Source organism: Trichomycterus rosablanca, chromosome 22 (assembly GCF_030014385.1).
Source record: "Trichomycterus rosablanca isolate fTriRos1 chromosome 22, fTriRos1.hap1, whole genome shotgun sequence".
In the NCBI taxonomy this organism is placed as follows: Eukaryota; Metazoa; Chordata; class Actinopteri; order Siluriformes; family Trichomycteridae; genus Trichomycterus; species Trichomycterus rosablanca.
The window spans coordinates 9093262-9117814 of NC_086009.1; the positions used below are offsets into that span (position 1 = coordinate 9093262).

At 44.2% G+C, this 24553-nt stretch overlaps 1 protein-coding gene across 1 annotated transcript in view; it reads left to right on the forward strand.

The window, feature by feature from the left end:
- Positions 1-23411, forward strand: part of mrc2 (mannose receptor, C type 2) — a 65821-nt gene extending 42410 nt beyond the window's left edge. Inside the window, exons 14-29 of the mRNA XM_062985035.1 lie at positions 1841-1928; positions 2040-2169; positions 2985-3017; positions 3938-4101; positions 5832-6000; positions 6380-6522; positions 9308-9422; positions 10497-10657; positions 11771-11879; positions 13097-13335; positions 13437-13602; positions 15281-15430; positions 17140-17259; positions 20979-21158; positions 21283-21306; positions 22560-23411. Of these exons, the coding sequence (XP_062841105.1) occupies positions 1841-1928; positions 2040-2169; positions 2985-3017; positions 3938-4101; positions 5832-6000; positions 6380-6522; positions 9308-9422; positions 10497-10657; positions 11771-11879; positions 13097-13335; positions 13437-13602; positions 15281-15430; positions 17140-17259; positions 20979-21158; positions 21283-21306; positions 22560-22780 (2212 nt within the window). The 3' untranslated portion in view covers positions 22781-23411. The remainder of the gene's footprint in view (positions 1-1840; positions 1929-2039; positions 2170-2984; positions 3018-3937; positions 4102-5831; positions 6001-6379; positions 6523-9307; positions 9423-10496; positions 10658-11770; positions 11880-13096; positions 13336-13436; positions 13603-15280; positions 15431-17139; positions 17260-20978; positions 21159-21282; positions 21307-22559) is intronic.
- Positions 23412-24553: the final 1142 nt, after the last annotated feature.

The following is a 24553-nucleotide window of genomic DNA, read 5'->3' on the forward strand; positions in this document are numbered from 1 at the left end:
TAGATAGATAGATAGATAGATAGATAGATAGATTGATAAAAAAATATATATATAATAATAATAATAATAATAATAATAAATTTTATTTATAAGCGCCTTTCATAACACTCAAGGACACTTTACAAGAGTTTTTAAAACATACATACAAAAGGACACCAAACATACAAAAGGACACAAAACATACAGGGACAATAAAGTGGAAATTACAGAGAATAGGCTATTTTGAACAGGTGAGTTTTGAGTGTAGATTTAAAAAGAGGAAGAGAATCTATGTTACGGATGTCGGGTGGGAGGGAGTTCCAGAGTTTGGGAGCAGAGCGGCTGAAAGCTCTGCTCCCCATGGTACTCAGACGAGCAGAAGGCAAAGAGAGATGAGTGGAGGAGGAGGATCTGAGCGAGCGGGAGGAAGATGCGATATTGAGAAGATTTGACAGATATGGGGGGGCAAGATTATGGATGGCCTTGAATGTATAGAGAAGAATTTTGAAATTGATTCTATATTTAACAGGAAGCCAGTGGAGTTGTTGAAGGACAGGTGTAATGTGATGAAATGAAGGAGTTTTAGAAATAATACGACCAGCTGCATTCTGGACCAGCTGAAGCTTATGGAGGGATTTATGAGGAAGGCCAAAAAGGAGAGAATTACAATAGTCAATACGGGAGGTAACAAGACTATGAACAAGAATAGAGGCAGTATGGGGGGTGAGGGAGGGGCGTAGACGATTAATGTTACGGAGATGAAAATATGCAGACCGGGTTATATTACTGATGTGGGAGTGAAAGGATAAAGAGCTATCTAGGATGACACCCAGACTCTTAACCTGAGGTGAGGGGGAGACTAAGGAGCTGTCGATCGGGATGGAGAAACTGTCAACTTTAGATAGTGTGGATTTTGAACCGCAAAGCAATATTTCAGTTTTATCACTATTGAGTTTTAGGAAGTTAGAGGTGAACCATGTTTTTATTTCAGATAAACAGTTTAAAAGGGATAAGGGTGGGAACAAAGTACTTGGTTTACTAGATAGGTAGAGCTGGGTATCATCCGCATAGCAGTGGAAATTTATGTTAAAAGTGCGAAATATATTGCCAAGGGGCAGAAGGTAAATGATGAATAGGAGGGGCCCCAGCACAGAACCCTGGGGCACACCAAATAAAACAGGAGAAAACTGAGATCTGAAGGATTTGAGTTGAATGAACTGAGTGCGGCCTGAGAGATATGAATGAAACCAGTCAAGTGCGATATGGTTAATGCCTATGGAAGATAGTCTATTTAGAAGAATGGTATGAGAAATAGTGTCAAAGGCTGATAATAGCCTTTATAGATAATATATAGATCATATAGATAATAGATAGATAGACATATATACTGTATATATATATATATATATAAATAGATAGATTAGATTAGATAGATAGAAATATAGATAGATAGATAGATAAATAGATAGATAGATAGATAGATAGATAGATAGATAGATAGACAGACCAACCCAGACAGACATATGTGAGCAGACAGAGAAACAGACAGACAGACAGACAGTAAGGACCGTACCACTCCTCCAGACAGACAGGCAGTAAGGACCGTACCGCTCCTCCTGGAAATTGAACCCAGGACCTTTTTGCTGTGAGGCGACAGTGCTACCCACCGAGCCACCATGCCATCTGTACTTCTCAAAACAGTGGAGGCCAATGGCCTAACAAGCTTGTCTGTGCCGTTTAAAGTGTCTGGACAGTGTTGGCAATTTGATAACGGTCTTGCTCACATACGGGGAGTCTCGGGGATTCTTAAATGGCTAACTAACTGTTCTGGTGTTTATCATTCTGCTGGCTGTATGTGCAGAGAGGAGGAAGATCATGAGCAGCACTGGCTCTGGGTTGGTTTATCTCGTCGAAGCAGTGACAGCTGGACGTGGAGCGATGGATCAGCTGTAAGTGCCGACCTGCACACACACACACACACACACACACACTTATAGATTTTCACCTGTAAAAAAAAGACTAAATCCTAAAAGCTGTTTCCTTCTTGCCGTGTCTGTCAGGTGTCGTATCAGAATTTCGGCAGGGGTTTGTACAGCTCTGCGCGGTGTGGAGGAGTTAACGTAGCAGAAATGACCTGGGTAAAGGTAGACTGTCATACTGAACTGGACTGGATCTGCAAAATACCAAAAGGTAATCGCACTTTCATACTCTCACAAATCTAAGCCTGTTTTACATTCACTACATTTACAAAGAGTGAGGGTCATGAGGGTTAAGTAGTCCAGCTTTCCTCATGTGACGGCTCATGTCCTGGTATACTGAAATGAACCGATAAGTAATGATACACACGCAGAGATGTATAAACACAGTTTATTATAGGCCGCTCAGGTGGCGCAGCGGTAAAAACACACGCTGGGACCAGAGCTGGGATCTGGAATACATCGTATCGAATATCAGCTCTGCCTACCGGCTAAGGCTGAGCGGCCACATGAACAACGATTGGCCTGTTGTTCAGATATGGGCGGGACTAAGCCGGATGGGGTCTCTCTCCCATGACTGGTGCAATTATGACCTCTGCTGGCTGATTGATGGCGCCTGCACAGAGATGAGAAAAGAGTGCTCTCAGGGTGTGGTCTCTCCGTACACAATGCTGAGCTGCACTGCACTCGTCAGAGTATAGGTGATAAAATGCATGCGGCATGCTGCCCACGTGTCGTAGGGGGCGTGGGTTAACTTCGTTCTTCTCAATCAGAGCGGGGATCGGCATTGGTGGAGAGGAAGCATGCATAAACAAAAGTGCATAAACAAAATATATACAGTATATAAAAAAACTGTTTATTAATGACAGAACACAAGACGAAGGTACACTTGACCTAGAAAATTGCCTGCTCAGTCAACCCAGAATTCCTATTTTCAGATGCATTTACACATGTAGGTGCGAAAGGACTTTTGGACGTCTTATTTACACTAACCAAAATGTATCTGTGTGTTTTTTTTTGTGTATGTAGGAAAAGCTGAGCTAAAACCAGAGTCTGCTGAAGGTTTGTAATGCTTTAATATTATTAATGCTCAGTGTGTTGTTTCTGTATACACTGATCAACCATAACATTAAAACCACCTCCTTGTTTCTACACTCACTGTCCATTTTGTAGTGCATCTGTTTCTCTGCATGCTTTGTTGGCCCCCTTTTATGCTGTCCTTGAATAATCAGGACCCCCACAGGACCACTACAGAGCAGGTATTATTTGGGTGGTGGATCATTCTCAGCACTGCAGTGACACTGACATGGTGGTGGTGTGTTAGTGTGTGTTGTGCTGGTATGAGTGGATCAGACACAGCAGCACTGATGGAGTTTTTAAACACCTCACTGTCACTGCTGGACTGAGATTAGTCCACCAACCAAAAACATCCAGCCAACAGCGCCCCGTTTGCAGCGTCCTGTGACCACTGATGAAGGTCTAGAAGATGACCAACTCAAACAGCAGCAATAGATGAGCGATCGTCTCTGACTTTACATCTACAAGGTGGACCAACTAGGTAGGAGTGTGTAATAGAGTGGACAGTGTGTGGACACGGTATTAATAAACTCCAGCAGCACAACACACACTAACACACCACCATCATGCCATTGTCACTGCAGTGCTGAGAATGATCCACCACCTAAATAATACCTGCTCTGTAGTGGTCCTGACCATTGAAGAACAGAGTAAAAGGAGGTTAGAAATGTATGTAGAAAAACAGATGGACTACAGTCAGTAATTGTAGAACTACAAAGTGCTTCTATATGGTAAGTGGAGCTGATAAAATAATTTTTAACCAGTCTTTACCACTAACTATAGGAGTGTACAGTATGTTGTTTATATTAAAGAGGTTCAGTATAAACTGTTTGAGTGTTGTGTTCTAACGAACAACACGTGTGAGTAAATGTTTACATGGCTTCTGTACGTGTTTGTTTGTGTAGACTCTGGTCTGGAGTGGGTTGAGTTTGAGGAAGCTCAGTATAAGCTGTCCGAGCATCGCACAACATGGGAGCAGGCCGAGAGGATTTGCTCCTGGAACAATGCCTTCCTCGCCTCCATACACTCTTCCAGAGAGAGGGACTTTCTAGCAAGCACTGTGCGCAAGGTACAAACAAGCTTTAACATATATCCGCATTTAGGAATATAAAGTCGTAGAGTAGAAAGTCGGCTTATTTTGAGAGAGTAGATTAAATGAGCTATTTCAGGCTTTTGCAACATGATATCTTGCTAGATCGCTTGATTTGTGTTATAATGATAGGCGGTAGACCCAAGGATGCAGAGTTAAAAGGGTTTTATTTAACAATAATAAACTATAAACAAAACACAAAAGGAAAATAATAAGTAAACAAAAACAATTCGGGAACCCCGAACGATGCCGCTGGCGCCGCAGGCAACTGAAACAGAGAAAATGTTAACACAAAGAAAGAGCGGAAAACGCGAGGCGCGGACCCAGATCGCTCAGGTGCGAGGCGTTTGCTTTCCTCTTAACGCTATTAAGCGGTGAGAGAAAATGCACGCCCGCGTGCTTGTAAAGAGCGCAGCGGGGAAACATGCACCGGCAAATAAGCCGATAAAATAAACAGAAAAAGAATCGCGGAGGTAGCTTATTGACAAAAGCTATTCCAGCGTTGTCACCAGCTTTTCTAAGCTGGGAAGGAGCCGGAAAAGAAGAAAGAGAATGGCGTCAAAGCCAAAAGTGCAGATTTGAACCGGGGTTGAGAAGAACATAGAAGCCGCAGCTTAACCCGCTCAGCCAAAGCGGTCTAAGCGAATCTGTACAGAGTCTGGCTAAAGGGCTGCTGCTGAAGAGGTGTTAGCCCAGCGCTAACCCGCTGCCAACTTGGCAGGCGGTGGGCTGGCTACACACGCTACAAATAAACAGCAGCGCGAGGGCTGCGCGAAATCGCACCGGCTGTCCCTAACGAAGGGAACCAAAACCCTGGCTTACCTCGGCCTTTCGACCTACACACCCCAACACTCTATCAGCGTCAGGGGTCACCGGGTCTATCCCTAAAACCAGAGCGGTGGCGTGCAACAGAGCCAAACAAAGGAAAAAGGTGTGACGGCTGCAGCCTGGCGACGCCCCTTTAAATAGGGAGATCGCAGGTGCAGGTCGTTCGCCCCTAACGATGTGGTATGTTGGTATTATGAAACTACAGCCACTCTGCCTGTTTTTTTTGCAAACAGAAAGCAGCGGTAAGGTACTTTAGCACACCGGAGTTTGGTTTTCGAATACATTGTATCGAATCTCAGCTCTGCCTTCCGGGCTGGGCGGCCGCGTAAACAACGATTGGCTGTTGTTCATAGTGTTGGGGCAAGTTGGATCATGGGTACTCAAAACTGGTGCAACTGCGACCCCTGCTGGCTGACTGATACCGCCTGCGCAGGGCTGAGGAATGATGCTGATCAGGGTGTGGCTGTCCGTGCACAGTGCCGATCGGTGTATATGAACTCGACTCGTGCAGGTGAAAAATGCAGTCTGTACTGAGCACGTGTCGGAGGGGGGCGTATGTCAGTTGAGAGGCATTCTCAGTCAGCGGTGAGGGGTCGAATCAGTGGAGGACGCAATCAGGGTAATTGGACATGACTACGTATTTAGTCTTTGCTATGAAAATCATTCGAATTCGAATTCGAATCTGAGTGCTGCTATCAGCCAGCCGGGCATCTGCACAGACATGATTGGCTATGTCTAGAGGTGATGACTAGGATCCTGCAAGAGATTTGTTACTGCATTGTGCCACCCTGAAATGAAATGATAAATGAAATAAAACTATTTTTATATGTTAATTTCTGTATGTGTGTGTGTGTGTGTGTGTGTGTGTGTGTGTTTTCTAGATGTCTAGGATAGATAGTGATCTCTGGTGGATTGGACTGCACACATTTGAAAACGATGGCAGATTCAGGTGGTCCGATCACTCAGTCCTTAATTATGTGTCCTGGGGACCTGGAGAACCTCATCCCGTCACCAAGGACAGCAAGTGTGTCCACATATCTGCGTCTAAAGGTTAGCAAAAGCACAGACAAATTTGGGTGGGCCGCCCTATAGACTGCTGGCACCGTAGCACCAGCCATGTAGTGTATTTACCCTTATATGTTACTATATATCAGTAAGATGCCAGCTTTAGACAATAGAGGCAAGTGCTCAGACACCTATAACCCTGTACACCCCAATGTCCCCATCACAATCCCATATTTGCCCCCCATATTTCCTATGGGGGGTAGTTGTTTAAAGTACATATATTTATCTGTTTTAAATTATCTTAATGTGGATCATGTCAATATTGGTATACTTATGATACTCAAGACATTGTAATTAAAGTCTATTTAATTCACACTATCACACTAATGTATGATGGTAAACTCACACTCACTCTCTCTTACAGGTGAATGGGCGGATAAGAAGTGTCACATCGATTTACCCTACGTGTGCAAGAAAGTAAATGTAACAGGAACACCACCTCCCACCCCAGCCCCACCTCTCACCCCTGCGGGCTGCCCTGATGGCTGGACTCCATTCTTACACAGGGTAAAACCTATTAACTTCTTCACTGCCCCCTACCTCTCATGTGTGCCTTAAAGGTGCATTATTGTATATGAGCATATACACTCATTGAGCACTTTATTAAGTATATCTATTTGCTACATACACTGATCAGCCTTAACATTAAAACCACCTCCTTGTTTCTACACTAACTGTCCATTTTATCAGCTCCACTTACCATATAGGAGTTACTGACTGTCCATCTATTTCTCTACATACGTTTTTAACCTGCTTTTACTCTGTTCGTCAATGGTCAGGACCCCTACCAGACCACGACAGAGCAGGTATTATTTAGGTGGTGGATCATTCTCAGCACTGCAGTGACACTGACATGGTGGTGGTGTGTTATCAGACACAGCAGCGCTGCTGGAGTTTTTAAATACCGTGTCCACTCACTGTCCGCTCTATTAGACGCTCCTACCTAGTTGGTCCACCTTGTAGATGTAAAGTCAGAGACGATCGCTCATCTATTGCTGCTGTTTGAGTTGGTCATCTTGTAGCCCTTCATCAGTGGTCACATGACGCTGCCCATGGGGCGTGGTTGGCTGGATATTTTTGCTTGGTGGACTATTCTCAATCCAGCAGTGACAGTGAGGTGTTTAAAAACTCCATCAGCGCTGCTGTGTCTTATCCACTCATACCAGCACAACACACACTAACACATCACCACCATGTCAGTGTCACTGCAGTGCTGAGAATGATCCACCACCCAAATAATACCTGCTCTGTAGTGGTCCTGTGGGGGTCCTGAACATTGAAGAACAGCATGAATGGGGGTTAACAAAGTATGCAGAGAAACAGATGGACTACAGTCAGTAATTGTAGAACTACAAAGTGCTTCTATATGGTAAGTGGAGCCGGATAAAATGGACAGCGTGTGTAGAAACAAGGAGGTGGTTTTAATGTTATGGCTGATCTGTGTACATGTATTGCATTTATAAGCTACAACTGTCGGCAGTGCAATGACAATAACCCTGGTCACTGGGGGTATTATGGGGATGCCTTTAGATAAATAAATGGGGTACAGGAGAACAAAATTTACAGAGAAACATATGCGCTACAGTAAGTAATGGGATAACCACAACGTTCAGCTCTTTAGGTAATCAATAAATGTGTGAACATGCATGCACTATAAATGATATACAGTGTATCACAAAAGTGAGTACACCCCTCACATTTCTGCAAATATTTTATTATATCTTTTCATGGGACAACACTATAGAAATAAAACTTGGATATAACTTAGAGTAGTCAGTGTACAACTTGTATAGCAGTGTAGATTTACTGTCTTCTGAAAATAACTCAACACACAGCCATTAATGTCTAAATGGCTGGCAACATAAGTGAGTACACCCCACAGTGAACATGTCCAAATTGTGCCCAAAGTGTCAATATTTTGTGTGACCACCATTATTATCCAGCACTGCCTTAACCCTCCTGGGCATGGAATTCACCAGAGCTGCACAGGTTGCTACTGGAATCCTCTTCCACTCCTCCATGATGACATCACGGAGCTGGTGGATGTTAGACACCTTGAACTCCTCCACCTTCCACTTGAGGATGCGCCACAGGTGCTCAATTGGGTTTAGTCCATCACCTTTACCTTCAGCTTCCTCAGCAAGGCAGTTGTCATCTTGGAGGTTGTGTTTGGGGTCGTTATCCTGTTGGAAAACTGCCATGAGGCCCAGTTTTCAAAGGGAGGGGATCATGCTCTGTTTCAGAATGTCACAGTACATGTTGGAATTCATGTTTCCCTCAATGAACTGCAGCTCCCCAGTGCCAGCAACACTCATGCAGCCCAAGACCACGATGCTACCACCACCATGCTTGACTGTAGGCAAGATACAGTTGTCTTGGTACTTCTCACCAGGGCGCCGCCACACATGCTGGACACCATCTGAGCCAAACAAGTTTATCTTGGTCTCGTCAGACCACAGGGCATTCCAGTAATCCATGTTCTTGGACTGCTTGTCTTCAGCAAACTGTTTGCGGGCTTTCTTGTGCGTCAGCTTCCTTCTGGGATGACGACCATGCAGACCGAGTTGATGCAGTGTGCGGCGTATGGTCTGAGCACTGACAGGCTGACCTCCCACGTCTTCAACCTCTGCAGCAATGCTGGCAGCACTCATGTGTCTATTTTTTAAAGCCAACCTCTGGATATGACGCCGAACACGTGGACTCAACTTCTTTGGTCGACCCTGGCGAAGCCTGTTCCGAGTGGAACCTGTCCTGGAAAACCGCTGTATGACCTTGGCCACCATGCTGTAGCTCAGTTTCAGGCTGTTAGCAATCTCCTTATAGCCCAGGCCATCTTTGTGGAGAGCAACAATTCTATTTCTCACATCCTCAGAGAGTTCTTTGCCATGAGGTGCCATGTTGAATATCCAGTGGCCAGTATGAGAGAATTGTACCCAAAACACCAAATTTAACAGCCCTGCTCCCCATTTACACCTGGGACCTTGACACATGACACCAGGGAGGGACAACGACACATTTGGGCACAATTTGGACATGTTCACTGTGGGGTGTACTCACTTATGTTGCCAGCCATTTAGACATTAATGGCTGTGTGTTGAGTTATTTTCAGAAGACAGTAAATCTACACTGCTATACAAGCTGTACACTGACTACTCTAAGTTATATCCAAGTTTCATGTCTATAGTGTTGTCCCATGAAAAGATATAATGAAATATTTGCAGAAATGTGAGGGGTGTACTCACTTTTGTGATACACTGTATATGTATTATTTTACTTTACTGCTCTTGGATAGTGTTATAAGGTGTTTGGGCAAGAAGTTACCAGACGTGTCACCTGGTCTGCTGCCCGCATGATGTGCCAAACTCAAGGCGCCAAACTGGCTACTGTTCCTACATACGCTGAGCAAGGTACGCACACAGACAACTTAAGCTACACCTACCATTTATTGAAATGGACCCACACTGATGAGCAGTGCAGTGACAATAACATTGGGTCACTGGGGGTCTTATAAATGGTGTACAAGGGGTGACAAACATACCCGTCAATACGCTTTTGGAATGTGTTGCCATCATATGTGTATATATTTATATACACCGACGAGGCATAACATTATGACCACTGATGGGTGAAGTGAATAACACTGATTATCTCTTCATCACTACACCTGTTAGTGGGTGGGTTTGACAAGGGCCAAATTGTGATGGCTAGATGACTGGGGTCAGAGCATCTCCAAAACTGCAGCTCTTGTGCTGTGTTCCTGGTCTGCAGTGGTCAGTATGTATCAAAAGTGGTCCAAGGAAGGAACAGTGGTAAACCGGCGACGGGGTCATGGGCGGCCAAGGCTCATTGATGCACGTGGGGAGCGAAGGCTGGCCCGTGTGGTCCGATCCAACAGACGAGCTACTGTAGCTCAGATTGCTGAAGAAGATCGTGCTGGTGCATCACAGTTTGTTGTGTATGGGGCTGCATAGCCGCAGACCAGTCAGGGTGCCCATGCTGACCCCTGTCCACCGTCGAAAGCGCCAACAATGGGCACGTGAGCATCGGAACTGAACCACGGAGCCATGGAAGAAGGTGGTCTGGTCTGATGAATCACGTTTTCTTTTACATCACGTGGATGACCGGGTGCGTGTGCGTCGCTTACCTGGGGAACACATGGCACCAGGATGCACTATGGGAAGAAGGTAAGTGGGTGGAGGCAGTGTGATGCTTTGGGCAGTGTTCTGCTGGGAAACCTTGGGTCCTGCCATCCATGTGGATGTTACTTTGACACGTACCACCTACCTAAGCATTGTTGCAGACCAGGTTCACCCAGGTTCAGAACCTGGGTCAGGGCTGTTTTGGCAGCAAAAGGGGAACCAACACAATATTAGAAAGGTGGTCTGGTCATAATGTTATGCCTCATCAGTGTATATGCACTTTACATTTAAAAAAAAAAAAAAAAAAAATTTTATGACCATGTCCTCTCTTTTGTTTGACAGCCTTCCTGGTAACCCTGCTGCCCAACTTCAGTTTCCATCTGTGGGTTGGACTTACATCAGATATACAGGGACACTTTAAGTGGGCAGAGTCTGGATTACTTAGCTACACAAACTGGGCTCCTGGGGAGCCGGTGAACAACAGTGGACCAAACAAAAATCTGGTATATGCTTATATGTTTAGTACACTCACCCTCTTTATTCCTGTATTATTACTTTTCCTCATCCTTATTTTTACACATTAATGACACTTCTACTACTTATAATAATAAAAATAAAATTTTATTGTTTCTCTCTTACACACACATACATTATTACACCACCTCCTTGTTTCTACACTCACTGTCCATTTTATCAGCTCCACTTACCACATAGAAGCACTTTATAGTTCTACAATTACTGACTGTGGTCCATCTGTTACTCTGCATGCTTTGTTAGCCCCCTTTCATGCTGTCCACCAATGGTCAGGACTCTCCCAGGACCACTACAAAGCAGGTGTTATTTAGGTGGTGGATCATTCTCAGCACTGCTGTGACACTGACATGGTGGTGGTGTGTTAGTGTGTGTTGTGCTGGTTTGAGTTGATACGTTTTTTAAACATCACTGCTGGACTGAGAATAGTCCACCAACCAAAAATATCCAGCAAACAATGCCCATGGGCAGCGTCCTGTGACCACTGATGAAGTTCTAGAAGATGACCAACTCAAACAGCAGCAATAGATGATAGATCATCTCTGACTTTTCATCTACAAGGTGGACCAACTAGGTAGGAGTGTCTAATACAGTGGACAGTGAGTGGACACGCTAACACACCACCACCATGTCAGTGTCACTGCAGTGCTGAGAATGATCCACCACCCAAATAATACCTACGGTGGTCCTGTAGGGGTCCTGACCATTGAAGAACAGAGTAAAAGCAGGTTAAAAAAGTATGTAGAGAAAGAGATGGACTACAGTCAGTAATTGTAGAATTACAAATTACTTCTATATGGTAAGTTGAGCTGATAAAATGGACAGTGAGTGTTATGGCTGATCAGTGTATGTTGATTAGTTTGCACACTGCTCTCTGTTGTTCTGGCATGATTGTGGGCTGTAAACTGTGAGTCCTGACCCCACCCCAACAGAACACCTTTGGAAGTCGGGCCTTCTTGCCCAAGATCAGTTTAAAAGTGAAGACAGTGGTTTTGGATTATGCTTGTCCAACAATCCAGATGTTCACATGTTTGGTCATGTAGTGTATCAATGCCTTCTGTTTTTTTCTTTTTTGTATGTTTTAGGGTAATTGTGTCATGCTATTGCACAACAGTCCTCACAAAACCACAGGAATGTGGGCGTCTAGAGGGTGTGAAACAGAGAAACATGGCTACATCTGCATGAAGAAGAAAGGTAATACTGACATTACCAGGTTATTGCACTCAGTTGTGTTGTTGTCATATATGAGAACATTTATCTGGAGAAATAAGTGATATTTGGTTTGGCTATTAGGTTGAACCAGACAACAGAGTTCTCATTTTTCTACTAAATATTCCACAGTCGACTGTCAGTGGTATTATAACAAAGTGGAAGTGATTGGGAACAACAGCAACTCGGCCACGTAAAATGACAGAGCGGGGTCAGTGGATGCTGAGGCGCATAGTGCGCAGAGGTCACCTACTTTCGGCAGAGTCAATCGCTACAGACCTCCAAACTTCATGTGGTCTTCAGATTAGCTCAAGAACAGCGTGTGGAGAGCTTCATGGAATGGGTTTCCATGGCCGAGCAGCTGCATCCAAGCCTTACATCATCAAGCGCAATACAAAGCGTCGGATGCAGTGGTGTAAAGCACGCCGCCACTGGACTCTCTGGAGTGACGAACCACGCTTCTCCGTCTGGCAATCCGATGGACGAGTCTGGGTCTGGCGGTTGCCAGGAGGACGGTGCTCGTCTGACTGCATTGTGCCGAGTGTAAAGTTTGGTGGAGGGGGGATTATGGTGTGGGGTCGTTGTGCTCGACCCCTTAGTTCCAGTGAAAGGAACTCTTAATGCTTCAGCATACCAAGAGATTTTGGACAATTTAATGCTCCCAACTTTGTGGGAACAGTTTGGGGACGTCCCCTTCCTGTTCCAACATGACTGTGCACAAAGCAAGGTCCATAAAGACATGGATGAGCGAGTGTGGTGTGGAAGAATTTGAGTCCTGACCTTAACTCGATAGAACGCCTTTGGGATGAATTAGAGCGGAGACTGCGAGCCAGGACTTCTCGTCCAACATCAGTGTCTGACCTCACAAATGTGCTTCTGGAAGAATGGTCAAAAATTCCCATAAACACACTCCTAAACCTTGTGGAAAGCCTTCCCAGAGGAGTTGAAGCTGTTATAGGTGCAAAGGCTGGGCCGAGATCATATTAAAGCCTATGGATTAAGAATGGGACGTCACTCAAGTTCATATGCGTGTGGAGGCAGACGAGTGAATACTTTTGGCAGTAAAGTGATTGTGGTTTGAGACGTAGCCAGAATGGTGAATGTGACCTGCTTTTCTAAGCCTGTATTATTATATGTTGTTTAACATTATGCATATTTAAGTACCTCAAAATGAAAGGAATCTATGTGCCCATGTTTGTTAGACCCTGCTATTCCCCCTGGTGTGGACCTTCTGCCCCCTGCACTAGACCGGCCTTTCGAATTTCAGGGTGTGCAGTACCAGTTGTTGCAGGCGAGGCAGGATTGGGAGGGAGCCCTGCATGTGTGCGAGTCCATGAACGGCACTCTGGCTACGATACGAGAGCCGCGACAGCACGCATACCTTACACTTCTACTCGATGCCCTGCGCAAACCTGCCTGGATCGGACTTCGCAATGACGGGGTGAGTGTGTGCGTGAGTGTGTGAGAGGGAGTGTGTGTGTGCCGTGCTACTTGCTCAAATGTCATTCCAAATGTGTAAATAACACTGGTGTGTGTTTCTAGGGCCGGAGCTACAGATGGCTGGGTGAAGACGAGGTTACCTTCAGCGTTTGGCATGATGGCGAGCCGAACCTGATGGTTGGGTGTGGTCACATGACTACTAGTGGACAATGGACCGTGTCATCCTGCAGTGCCAAATTGGATGCAGCTATATGTCAGATAAACACAGGTAGGGTGTGTGTTTCTAGTTTAAGACTACTCAGGTACTTATCCAGCATGCTTTTGTGCTTGCATTATCAGGCTATAAGCTTGCTTGCTTCAGTCGATGTTATTTAATCAAGATTAAATACTGTGTTGGATCTGCTTTCTAGAGCAACACTAGTTATAAAAGTACAAGGGATCTGGCAATGGTGAGGGGGGGGGGTAGTAATTGGTCGTGTCTGAGAGACTGAGAGAGAGCTTATAGTCATGATTTAGCTCCATCTGATTTCCACCTTTTTGGATCACTCAAAGAAGCTTTAAGGGGAAGAAGATTTTCATGTGATGATGTGAAAGCAGAGATGGGGACTCGAGTCCCACACACAGCGACTTCAGGCTCGACTCGGACTCGTTTCAAATGACTCTGACTCGACTCATGACTCTTTTCATAATTTTTTCATTACCGTTGGATTGGAATCTCACTTAAAGTGGTTGAACACCCTACGTAGTGCACTTCACAGGAACGACTGGGGTGAATGGAACGCTCCTACAGAATCGGCGCTAATGGTTGAAAGAACCGCTTTCTGAACCAATCAGACCTTCTGATTTTAATTGTTAGTAAGAAATGCTGTTATTAGCTGCTCAGAGCTGGGATCTTGAATACATTGTATCGAATTTCGGCTCTGCCTTGCCGGCTGAGGCTGAGTGGCTACATGAACAACGATTGGCCTGTTGTTCAGATGGGCGGGACTAAGCCGCACATGGGTCTCTCTCTCTCATGACTGGTGCAATTACGACCTCTGCTGGCCGATTAGAGGCGCCTACACAGAGATGAGGAAAGAGTGCTCTTAGGGTGTGTCTCTATGTACACAACATTAGGTGGCACAACACTTTCTTAACCAATCAGCATATGGCTTGCTGCCCCCATGTCGGAGGGGGCGTGGGTTAGCTTCGATCTCCTCGGTCAGAGCAGGGATCGGCATAGGCAGAGAGGAGGCATGATGCAATTGGGCAATTGGACACGCTAAAAAGGGGGAGAAAAGGGGGAGGAAATGCATAAAAAAAGAAAAGGAATGCTGTTATTTGCATTTATTCAGTTTGCGTCACACAGATGATGTGTCAATGAAACGCTTGATTGGCTTTCTAACGAGTTCGTGTTTTACTTCACAACGGGAAAAGTTTGGAGGTTTTTAATTATAAGCACATTTACAAAATAACGGATTATATTCATAATGAGACACACGCTTATAAATTTAATAGCATCTGGAAGAACATAAGCTAAGGTAAGCAGTGGTTATGATTTTTTTTGCTGTGATTTGGATTTTGGCTGCTGTGCCGTGATTTATCGTGCGATTTTGTTTCTTTTGTTAAGCTTTTAACTGGTACCTTCTTGTTACGGAAATGACATTTATTTGCACAATGACTAGGAAAGTAAAGGCACGAAGTAAAACAGCAAAATACAGTCGCTAATCTGTTGTTTTTTATCTGAACTTACATATTATTTGTTTATTTCTACGCTACATTTCCAATATATGTTTTGTGTATATTATGTTGACTAAACGAAGCAGCATGTTTGGCTGGTTAAGCAATAGAGTAGAACAATCCTTTACAATTTTAATAAGTATTGTATCAAGCCGTCTCTCTAAGTAGCCAAATTATCCCGAATTGTGGCGGATCTTCTTAAACATTTCTATTTTGCTCCTTTTCAGAGAAAGCCATAGATCACAAGTGGATGTATCCTGGGCACTGCCTTCAGACAGTGGGTGATTGGTCCTGGGTTCCTTTCAGAAACTCCTGTTATGCCTTTAATTTGTACCAGCCGAGATTACAGCAAGAGGCTTTACACACATGCAAGAAAGGTAACACACCCACATGTACACCGATCAGCCATAACATTAAAACCACCTCCTTGTTTCTACACTCACTGTCAATTTTATCAGCTCCACTTACCATATAGGAACTATTACTGACTGTAGTCCATCTGTTTCTCTGCATGCTTTGTTACCCCCCTTTCATACTATTCTTCAATGGTCAGGACTCCCAGGACTATTACAGAGTAGGTATTATTTGAGTGTTGGTGTGTTAGTGTGTGTTGTGCTGGTATGAGTGGATCAGACACAGCAATGCTGATGGAGTTTTTAAACACCTCACTGTCACTGCTGGACTGCGAATAGTCCACCAACCAAAAACATCCACCCAACAGCACCTGTGGGCAGGATCCTATGACCACTGATGAAGGCTGACCAACTCAAACAGCAGCAATAGATGAGCGATCGTCTTTGACTTTACATCTACAAGGTGGACCAACTAGGTAGGAGTGTCTAATAGAGTGGACAGTGAGTGGACACGGTATTTAAAAACTCCAGCAGCGCTGCTGTGTCTGATCCACTCTTACCAGCACAACACACACTAACACACCACCACCATGTCAGTGTCAGTGCAGTGCTGAGAATGATCCACCACCTAAATAATACCTGCTCTGTAGTGGTCCTGTGGTGGTCCTGACCATTGAAGATAAAAGTATGTAGAGAAATAGATGGACGACAGTCAGTAATTGTAGAACTAGAAATGGACAGTGAGTGTAATGCAACGAATTGCAATGATTTTCCTATCAGATTTAGATCAGGGCTCTGGCTTAGGCCGGTCATCTTTCTATCCTTACACCACTGCTTTATTGGGTTGGCAGTGTGTTAGGGTTGTTTTGCTGGAAGGTGAACCACCCACAGCTAGCAGAAGGTTACATGAGTATACTTGGCAGCACAAATTTCCCTTAACTCCAGACCATTTGGCCTGTTTTACGAAGGAAAAACATTCCCACAGCATAATGTTGCCACCACAATGCCTCACAGTGTGTATTCTGTATTTGGGTGGTGGTCTGTGTTTGTTTTTTACCAAACAAAGCACTTACTGTTCAGTCTTGGTCTCATCTGAGCTTAAAACGTTTGCCAAATGGTGTAAGAATCCTCCAAGTGTTGGAAGGTGAAACGTTTTATTAGCGGCTTATTTTTTTTTGCCAGTCTGCCATACAGGCCAGACTTCTGTAAAGCTTGTGAGATTGTTGTCACATGCCAAACAGACTTGGAAGTGCATAAAAGTTGTTCCTAATCAATATCCTTCTTGCCTGGTCATCCAGTTTGGAGGGACAGCCCGATCTAGGCAAAGAGTTGGTGCTGCCATACATGTTCTATTCTTAATAATGCTTTGCTTGGGTGATTAGTTAAAGCCTCTGATATATTTACTATTTGTCTCTTAATTTATGCTATTCCACTTACATTTAAATTTTTGGCAGAAGCATTGCTGTGTCTGATCCACTCATACCAGCACAACACACACTAACACACCACCACCATGTCAGTGTCACTGCAGTGCTGAGAATGATCCACCACCTAAATAATACCTGCTCTGTAGTGGTCCTGTGGGGGACATTGAAGAACAGGGTGAAAGCAGGTTAAAAAAGTATGTAGAGAAACAGATGGACTACAGTCAGTAATTGTAGAACTACAAAGTGGAGCTGGATATTTTGTAGATATTTTGCAAAATTCAAAGTCTCTCTTTCTCTTTCTATCAGTGGGAGCAGAGTTGTTATCAGTGCTGGATGAGAGTGAGAACGGATTTGTTTGGGAGCATATCCAGACCTACCAAGATCAGGCTAAAGGTGCCTGGCTTGGCCTCACCTTTAACCCCAGAGGTAAGAACTATTTTATTTATGAGCTCTGGCAGACTTGTGTAGAGATGGGAGTACCTGTTGGACAGACAACCATCTCTGAACCTTTGCGCGTCCAATTTTTACCCAGTTGCATTATGCTTCCTCTCTACTGGTGCTTACCCCCGCCCCTGATTGAGGAGAGCGAACTGACACACGTCCCCTCCGATACGTGAGCAATAGCCGACTGCATTTTTTCACCTGCACCAGCCGAGTTCTTATACGAATCAGCCCTGTGCACAGAGAGCCACACCCTGATCAGCATTATTCCTCTACTCAATCAGCCAGCAGAGGTCGTAATTCCATCAGTCGTAATTGAGGTCCCTATCCGGCTCCCTAACCCTGTATGAACAACAGCCAAACGTTGTTCATATAGCCGCCCAGCCCAGCCGGATGGCAGAGCTGAGATTCAATATGATGTATTCGAAATCCCAGCTCTGGTGTGCTAGCGTATTTTACCACTGCGCCACCTGATCGTCCGACAAAGGCCACTTTTGAGTAAAGGTATATGACAGCTAATTGATGCGTAAAGGTCTTTGACAGCATGAGAAAAAAGATTTGCTGGTCTGATGGGCAGAACAGCAAGCACTATATCTGGCTAATATCATCCATATAGTAAAACATGGTAGTGGTATCATCATTCTGTGGGTGATTCTCAGCAGCAGGAACAGGGAGACTGGTAAGAATTAAGGGACAGATAAATGTCAGCAAATATAGGAACATACACTATACTGCCAAAAGTATTCACTCGTCTGCCTACACACACATATGAACTTGAGTGACGTCCCATTCTTAATCCATAGTGTTTAATATCATGTCGGCCCACTCTTTGCAGCTTTAACAGCTTTAACTCTTCTGGGAAGGCTTTCCACAAGGTTTAGGAGTGCGTTTATGGGAGTTTCTGATCATTCTTCCAGAAGCGCATTAGTGAGGTCAGACACTGATGTTGGACGAGAAGTCCTGGCTCGCAGTCTCCACTCTAATTCATCCCAAAGGTGTTCTATCTCTTGGTATGCTGAAGCATTAAGAGTTCCTTTCACTGGAACTAACGTGCCGAGCCCAACTCCTGAAGAACGACCCCACACCATAATCTCCCCTCCACCGAACTTCACACTTGGCACAATGCAGTCAGACTGAAGTACCGTTCTCCTGGCAACCGCCAAACCCAGACTCATCCATCGGATTGCCAGACGGAGAAGCGTGATTCGTCGCTCCAGAGAACACGTCTCCACTGCTCTAGAGTCCAGCGGCGGCGTGCTTTACACCACTGCATCCGACGCTTTGCATTGCGCTTGGTGATGTAAGGCTTGGATGCAGCTGCTCGGCCATGGAAACCCATTCCATGAAGCTCTCTACACCAGTGGTGTCCAAACTTTTTTCTAGGAGGGCCAGATTTGATAATGTGAAAGTGCCCGAGGGCCAACAGTCCCTGTTGATATTATTTTAAACAATAAAATATGCATATAATACGCTGTTATTTAATCATTTTATTTTTACACAGCGAACAACAACCAAATGTAGCATTCAGGTGCCAAACATGGTTTGGGTTTAAACTAGGGCTGTCGAAGTTAACGCGATAATAACGCATTAACGCAATCTCAATTTAACGCGATTAAAAAAAATAGTGCCGTTAACTCAAATTCTAGTTCATGTTGAGACTTGACTGGTAGAACCAACGTTTTAATGTCGGACTTGCCACCGTTGTTCATTTGCGGTTTGTTAAAATAATATAACTGAGCGTCGTAGGGATGCACTTGCATAATAAAGAAATAAATACACGGTATATTCACAAGTTGTCGGGAGCAAAACACTTTATTAACTTAATCTGTTACGGCACTGAATACCGGAGTCAAGCACGCTAGTCCATGAACTATGGAAGCCCCAAAAGGGTCAAAACACACTCACTTCGTGTAGAAACGTCCACTTTTCACATTTCACTTTAAAAACCTTGTTTTCTATAACATTTACACAGATTTTATTTAATGCGATTAATCGCGATTAACTATATGAAATTCTGAGATTAATCGCGATTAAAAATTTTTATCGTTTGACAGCCCTAGTTTAAACTATAACAATGCATGGCTACCTTTGGAGTATTTCCTGGCATACAGAACCATAAAACAAATGAGGGAAAAAAAGACGTTCATATTGAACAATCCTTGACATTTTGCCCAAATGATCTGACTAACTTAGAAATCATGCTTTTCAAAATATTTTGATCTAATATTATGCACCAATAAAGCACCAAAACACAGATATGATTATTTCAAAGATCTATTAAGAAAACCTTTTAATACTGTAATGTGTAGAAACAAGACTGGGAAATACTGTTCTAAATTACCATTTAAACATCTATAAATACCTGAAACAGTAAAGTTACCAGACAATATCTTCACTTTGTAAATCAAGTTATTGACTGTAGCTATAATAAGTTCATGTTAATTAATACAGTCCATGTAAACGCTTAGTCCATATAAATATCAGATACAAATGTGTTTTTAAAAAACTACAAACATCACAAATATAAATCATGTATATAACCATGTAATTGAATAACCTGAATAAAGTGTAGAGATGAAACATCACACAGCAAACGAGTTTCATTCTTTCTCAAACTGTACCGAGGGGAGGGAGGCGGAGATATGCGGTTTGATGGACGGGTCTAGCAGCCAATAGAAATACTTGTTAAAGAGCTTTCATTCATCTTTTCATTGGTCATTTTGATATTCGCTGCTATGGACAGAGATTTAGACCCACAGTCAACACATGTAAAAAAAAGTGAAAACCGCTAAAAGTGTTTTAATCAGACAGCGACGATCTTTTTTTTTCTGTTTGACTGTGCTGGCGGGCCACAAGTAATGCAATTTAAGACAGAAGACGCGGGCCGTATAAAATCCGACCGAGGGCCGCAATTGGCCTGCGGGCCGGACTTTGGACATGCCTGCTCTACACACTGTTCTTGAGCTAATCTGAAGGCCACATGAAGTTTGGAGGTCTGTAGCGATCGACTCTGCAGAAAGTTGGCGACCTCTGCGCGCTATGCGCCTCAGCGTCGCTGACCCCGCTCTGTCATTTTACGTGGCAGAGTTGCTGTCGTTCCCAATCGCTTCCACTTTGTTATAATAGCACTGACAGTCGACTGTGGAATATTTAGTAGCGAGGACATTTCACGACTGGACTTGTTGCACAGGTGGCATCCTATCACGGTACCACGCTGGAATTCACTGATCTCCTGAGAGCGACCCATTCTTTCACTAACGTTTGTAGAAGCAGTCTGCATGCCTAGGTGCTTGATTTTATACACCTGTGGCCATGGATGTGATTAGAACACCTGAATTCTAATTCCTGATTTGGATGGGTGAGTGAATACTTTTGGCAACATAGTGTACATAAAGAAAACCCCCTCCAGAGCGCAAGCAAACTGGGCTGACAGTTTACCTGTTAACACTACAGTGAGCCAAATCATACTACCAAAACAACACTTGAGTGAACTGATTATTATTGGATATTTGTACCTGGGAGCACACTGGGCTTGCCAAAACCTACAGAACTCAGGGGTCAAACACACTGGGTCCACAATACATACGAGTGTGAAACGCCCTGACATGAAGTAACAATAAGTTCTCAGGAATAAATTACTAGCCTATTACATTTTTAGTAATTATTAAGGCAAATAAGTGTTTGTTGTATTTGTTTTCCTGTAGGAGGTAGCCTGCAGTGGGCAGACAGTTCAGCGGTGGAGTACACAAACTGGGAGCAGCAGGAGGGTAATCTAAGCATGCTGTCTGCCAACAGCTGCTTCTGGGTGCAGAGTAACACAGGGCTCTGGAAGCCTGGATCCTGCAAGAACCGCACACACGGAATCATCTGTAAACGGCCCCGCGGTGAGGATTACTGCCCAAATTGATACAAAACAATACCAGCTGAGGGGCCACAGACATGAAGTTAGCCTTAAACATTTTGAAACGAAGTATTAACAATCTTTTTTGTTTTGTTTTGTTCTTATAGGACTGGCTGCGTCAGTTGTAGCAGGTAAAGTGCTGTTATTCTCACCGCTCAGCTACATTATGTACTGTAACACTATACACCGATTAGGCATAACATTATGACCACCTTCCTAATATTGTGTTGGTCCCCCTTTTGCTGCCAAAACAGCCCTGACCCATCAAGGCATGGACTCCACTAGACCCCTGAAGGTGTGCTGTGGTATCTGGCACCAAGATGTCAGCAGCAGATCCTTTAACTCCTGTAAGTCGTGAGGTGGGGCCTCCATGGATCGGACTTGTTTGTCCAGCACATCCCACAGATGCTCGATTGGATTGAGATCTGGGGAATTTGGAAGCCAAGTCAACACCTCAAACTGGTTGTTGTGCTCCTCAAACCATTCCTGAACCATTTTTGCTTTGTGGCAGGGTGCATTATCCATCAGGGAATACCGTTTCCATGAAAGGGTGTACATGGTCTGCAACAATGCTTAGGTAGGTGGTACGTGTCAAAGTAACATCCACATGGATGGCAGGACCCAAGGTTTCCCAGCAGAACATTGCCCAAAGCATCACACTGACTCCGCCGGCTTGCCTTCTTCCCATAGTGCATCCTGGTGCCATGTGTTCGCCAGGTAAGCGACGCACACGCACCCGGCCATCCACGTGATGTAAAAGTAGACGTGATTCATCAGACCAGGCCACCTTCTTCCATGGCTCCGTGGTCCAGTTCCGATGCTCACGTGCACATTGTTGGCACTTTCGGCAGTGGACAGGGGTCAGCATGGGCATCTTGACTGGTCTGCGGCTATGCACTGTGTATTCGGACACCTTTCTATCAGAACCAGCATTAACTTCTTCAGCAATTTGAGCTACAGCAGCTCGTCTGTTGGATCGAACCACACGGGGCAGCCTCCGCTCCCCACGTGCATCAATGACCCTGTCGCCGGTTTACCACTGTTCCTTCCTTTGATGACTTTTGATACATACTGACCACTGCAGACCGGGAACACGCCACAAGAGCTGCAGTTTTGGAGATGCTCTGACCCAGTCGTCTAGCCATCACAATCTGGCCCTTGTCAAACTCACTTAAATCCTTGTGCTCGCCCATCAATTCTGAGGATAAAATGTTCACTTGCTGGCTAATATATCCCACCCACTAACAGGTGCCGTGATGAAGAGATAATCAGTGTTATTCACGTCACCTGTCAGTGGACATAATGTTATGCCTTGTACATTTTACCATGAAATTTATTGTGTATTTATTGAAATGTATTTATGGACTTCTATTTCTGTGTTTAGCCGACGTGGACCATCTTCCTGCTCTGGTCCTGATCCTGCTGGCCGTCCTGGTGCTACTCGCCCTCGTCGTGGGTGGAATTTATCTCTATCGAAGGAAGAGCGCCGGCATGGCCGGGTCCTACGAGGGCGCCAGATACAGCCGCACCAACTCCACCCCGTCCGAAGAGGCGGAGAAAAACATCCTGGTGTCCGATATGGAGCTAAACGAGCAAGGGGAATAATGAAGGCTTAGGAATGTGAACGAATGACTTAGAAAACTGGCCTGCACACACAAGGACACATGAACTGGAGTAATGTGGGTTTTTTTTCTAATTTTGTGAGAGCCGTTTAGAACGCTGTGTGGAGCGCAGCAGATGAATCGAATCTACCCCTTTTTTTGCAGTTGCATGATACGAAACACTGACCAATCAGATTTGAAAAAAAAATTTTTATAATCAGCTTGGGTTAGCTGATGTGCACATATTGCGGTGTTCTCTGTATTTTTTTTTATTCTGTTTGTAACCATATTTGTATTATGACAATTAAAGAAGCCAGAAATAAAACATGCACACACAAAATCAGACTTCCAGACAAGTACGCACACACAAATGTTGCACTATGGGCCATATGCAGAGTTGTGTTATACACACATAGAAAATACATAGTAACAGCAATTCACACGTCAGTTTAGACGTTCAGAGCCCGGACTTAAATATGATATAATTTAACGTTCTTACTCTTTGCAAGTCACAGTTTCAACATTTCTTTGTACGATATGCGCTCTGGCATTGAGCAGCGTGAAGTTGTCTGATTATGTGTGCCATTCACGATATGTCTGAATGTTTACCACAATTAAAAATGTTTACAGCGTCATTTATCCATTCATTCATTGTCTGTTTTACAACCGCTGTTTACAATGCCTTTTTTATCCACAAAATGAAATGTAGTAATAAAAACATACATTTAAATCATTTAACATAACTGGCCATAACATTAAAACCACCTCCTTGTTTCTACACTCACTGTCCATTTTATCAGCTCCACTTACCATATAGAAGCACTTTGTATTTCTACAATTACTGACTGTAGTCCATCTGTTTCTCTGCATGCTTTGTTAGCCCCCTTTCATGCTGTTCTTCCATGGTCAGGACCACTACAGAGCAGGTATTATTTGGGTGGTGGATCATTATCAGCACTGCAGTGACACTGACATGGTGGTGGTGTGTTAGTGTGTGTTGTGCTGGTATGAGTGGATCAGACACAGTAGCACTGATGGACTGAGATTAGTCCACCAAACAAAAATATCCATCCAACAGCACCCCGTGGGCAGCGTCCTATGACCACTGATGAAGGTCTTGAAGATGACCCATCGTCTCTTTTACATCTTTTACATCTACAAGGTGGACCAACTAGGTAGGAGTGTCTAATAGAGTGGGCAGTGAGTGGACACGGTATTTAAAAACTCCAGCAGCGCTGCTGTGTCTGATCCAGTCATACCAGCACAACACACACTAACACACCACCACCATGTCAGTGCAGTGCTGAGAATGACCCACCACCTAAATAATACCTGCTCTGTAGTGGTCCTGTGGGGGTCCTGACCATTGAAGAACAGCATGAAAGGGGGCTAACAAAGCATGTAGAGAAACAGATGGACTACAGTCAGTAATTGTAGCACTACAAAGTGCTTCTATATGGTAAGTGGAGCTGATAAAATGGAACAAGGAGGCGGTTTTAATGTTATGGCTGATTGGTGTACATACAGTATACATACAAAATGTCCCAACTTTTCTTGAAATAGGGTTTGTGGTAATGGAACGTACATGGTGGAAACCTAAAATACTTGCAAGTGCAGTAGTTTTCTCTTACTGTAAATGCACCACCTAAATCAGTGAGTTATTTGAGTTATACCAAAGCAGTAGTTTACCAGAATGTACGTTTCAAAGGGTTTATTCTTTTATTTGTTTGTATTCTGTGCATCTAAAGTGTATTTTATTCTATGAGAGAATCCATGT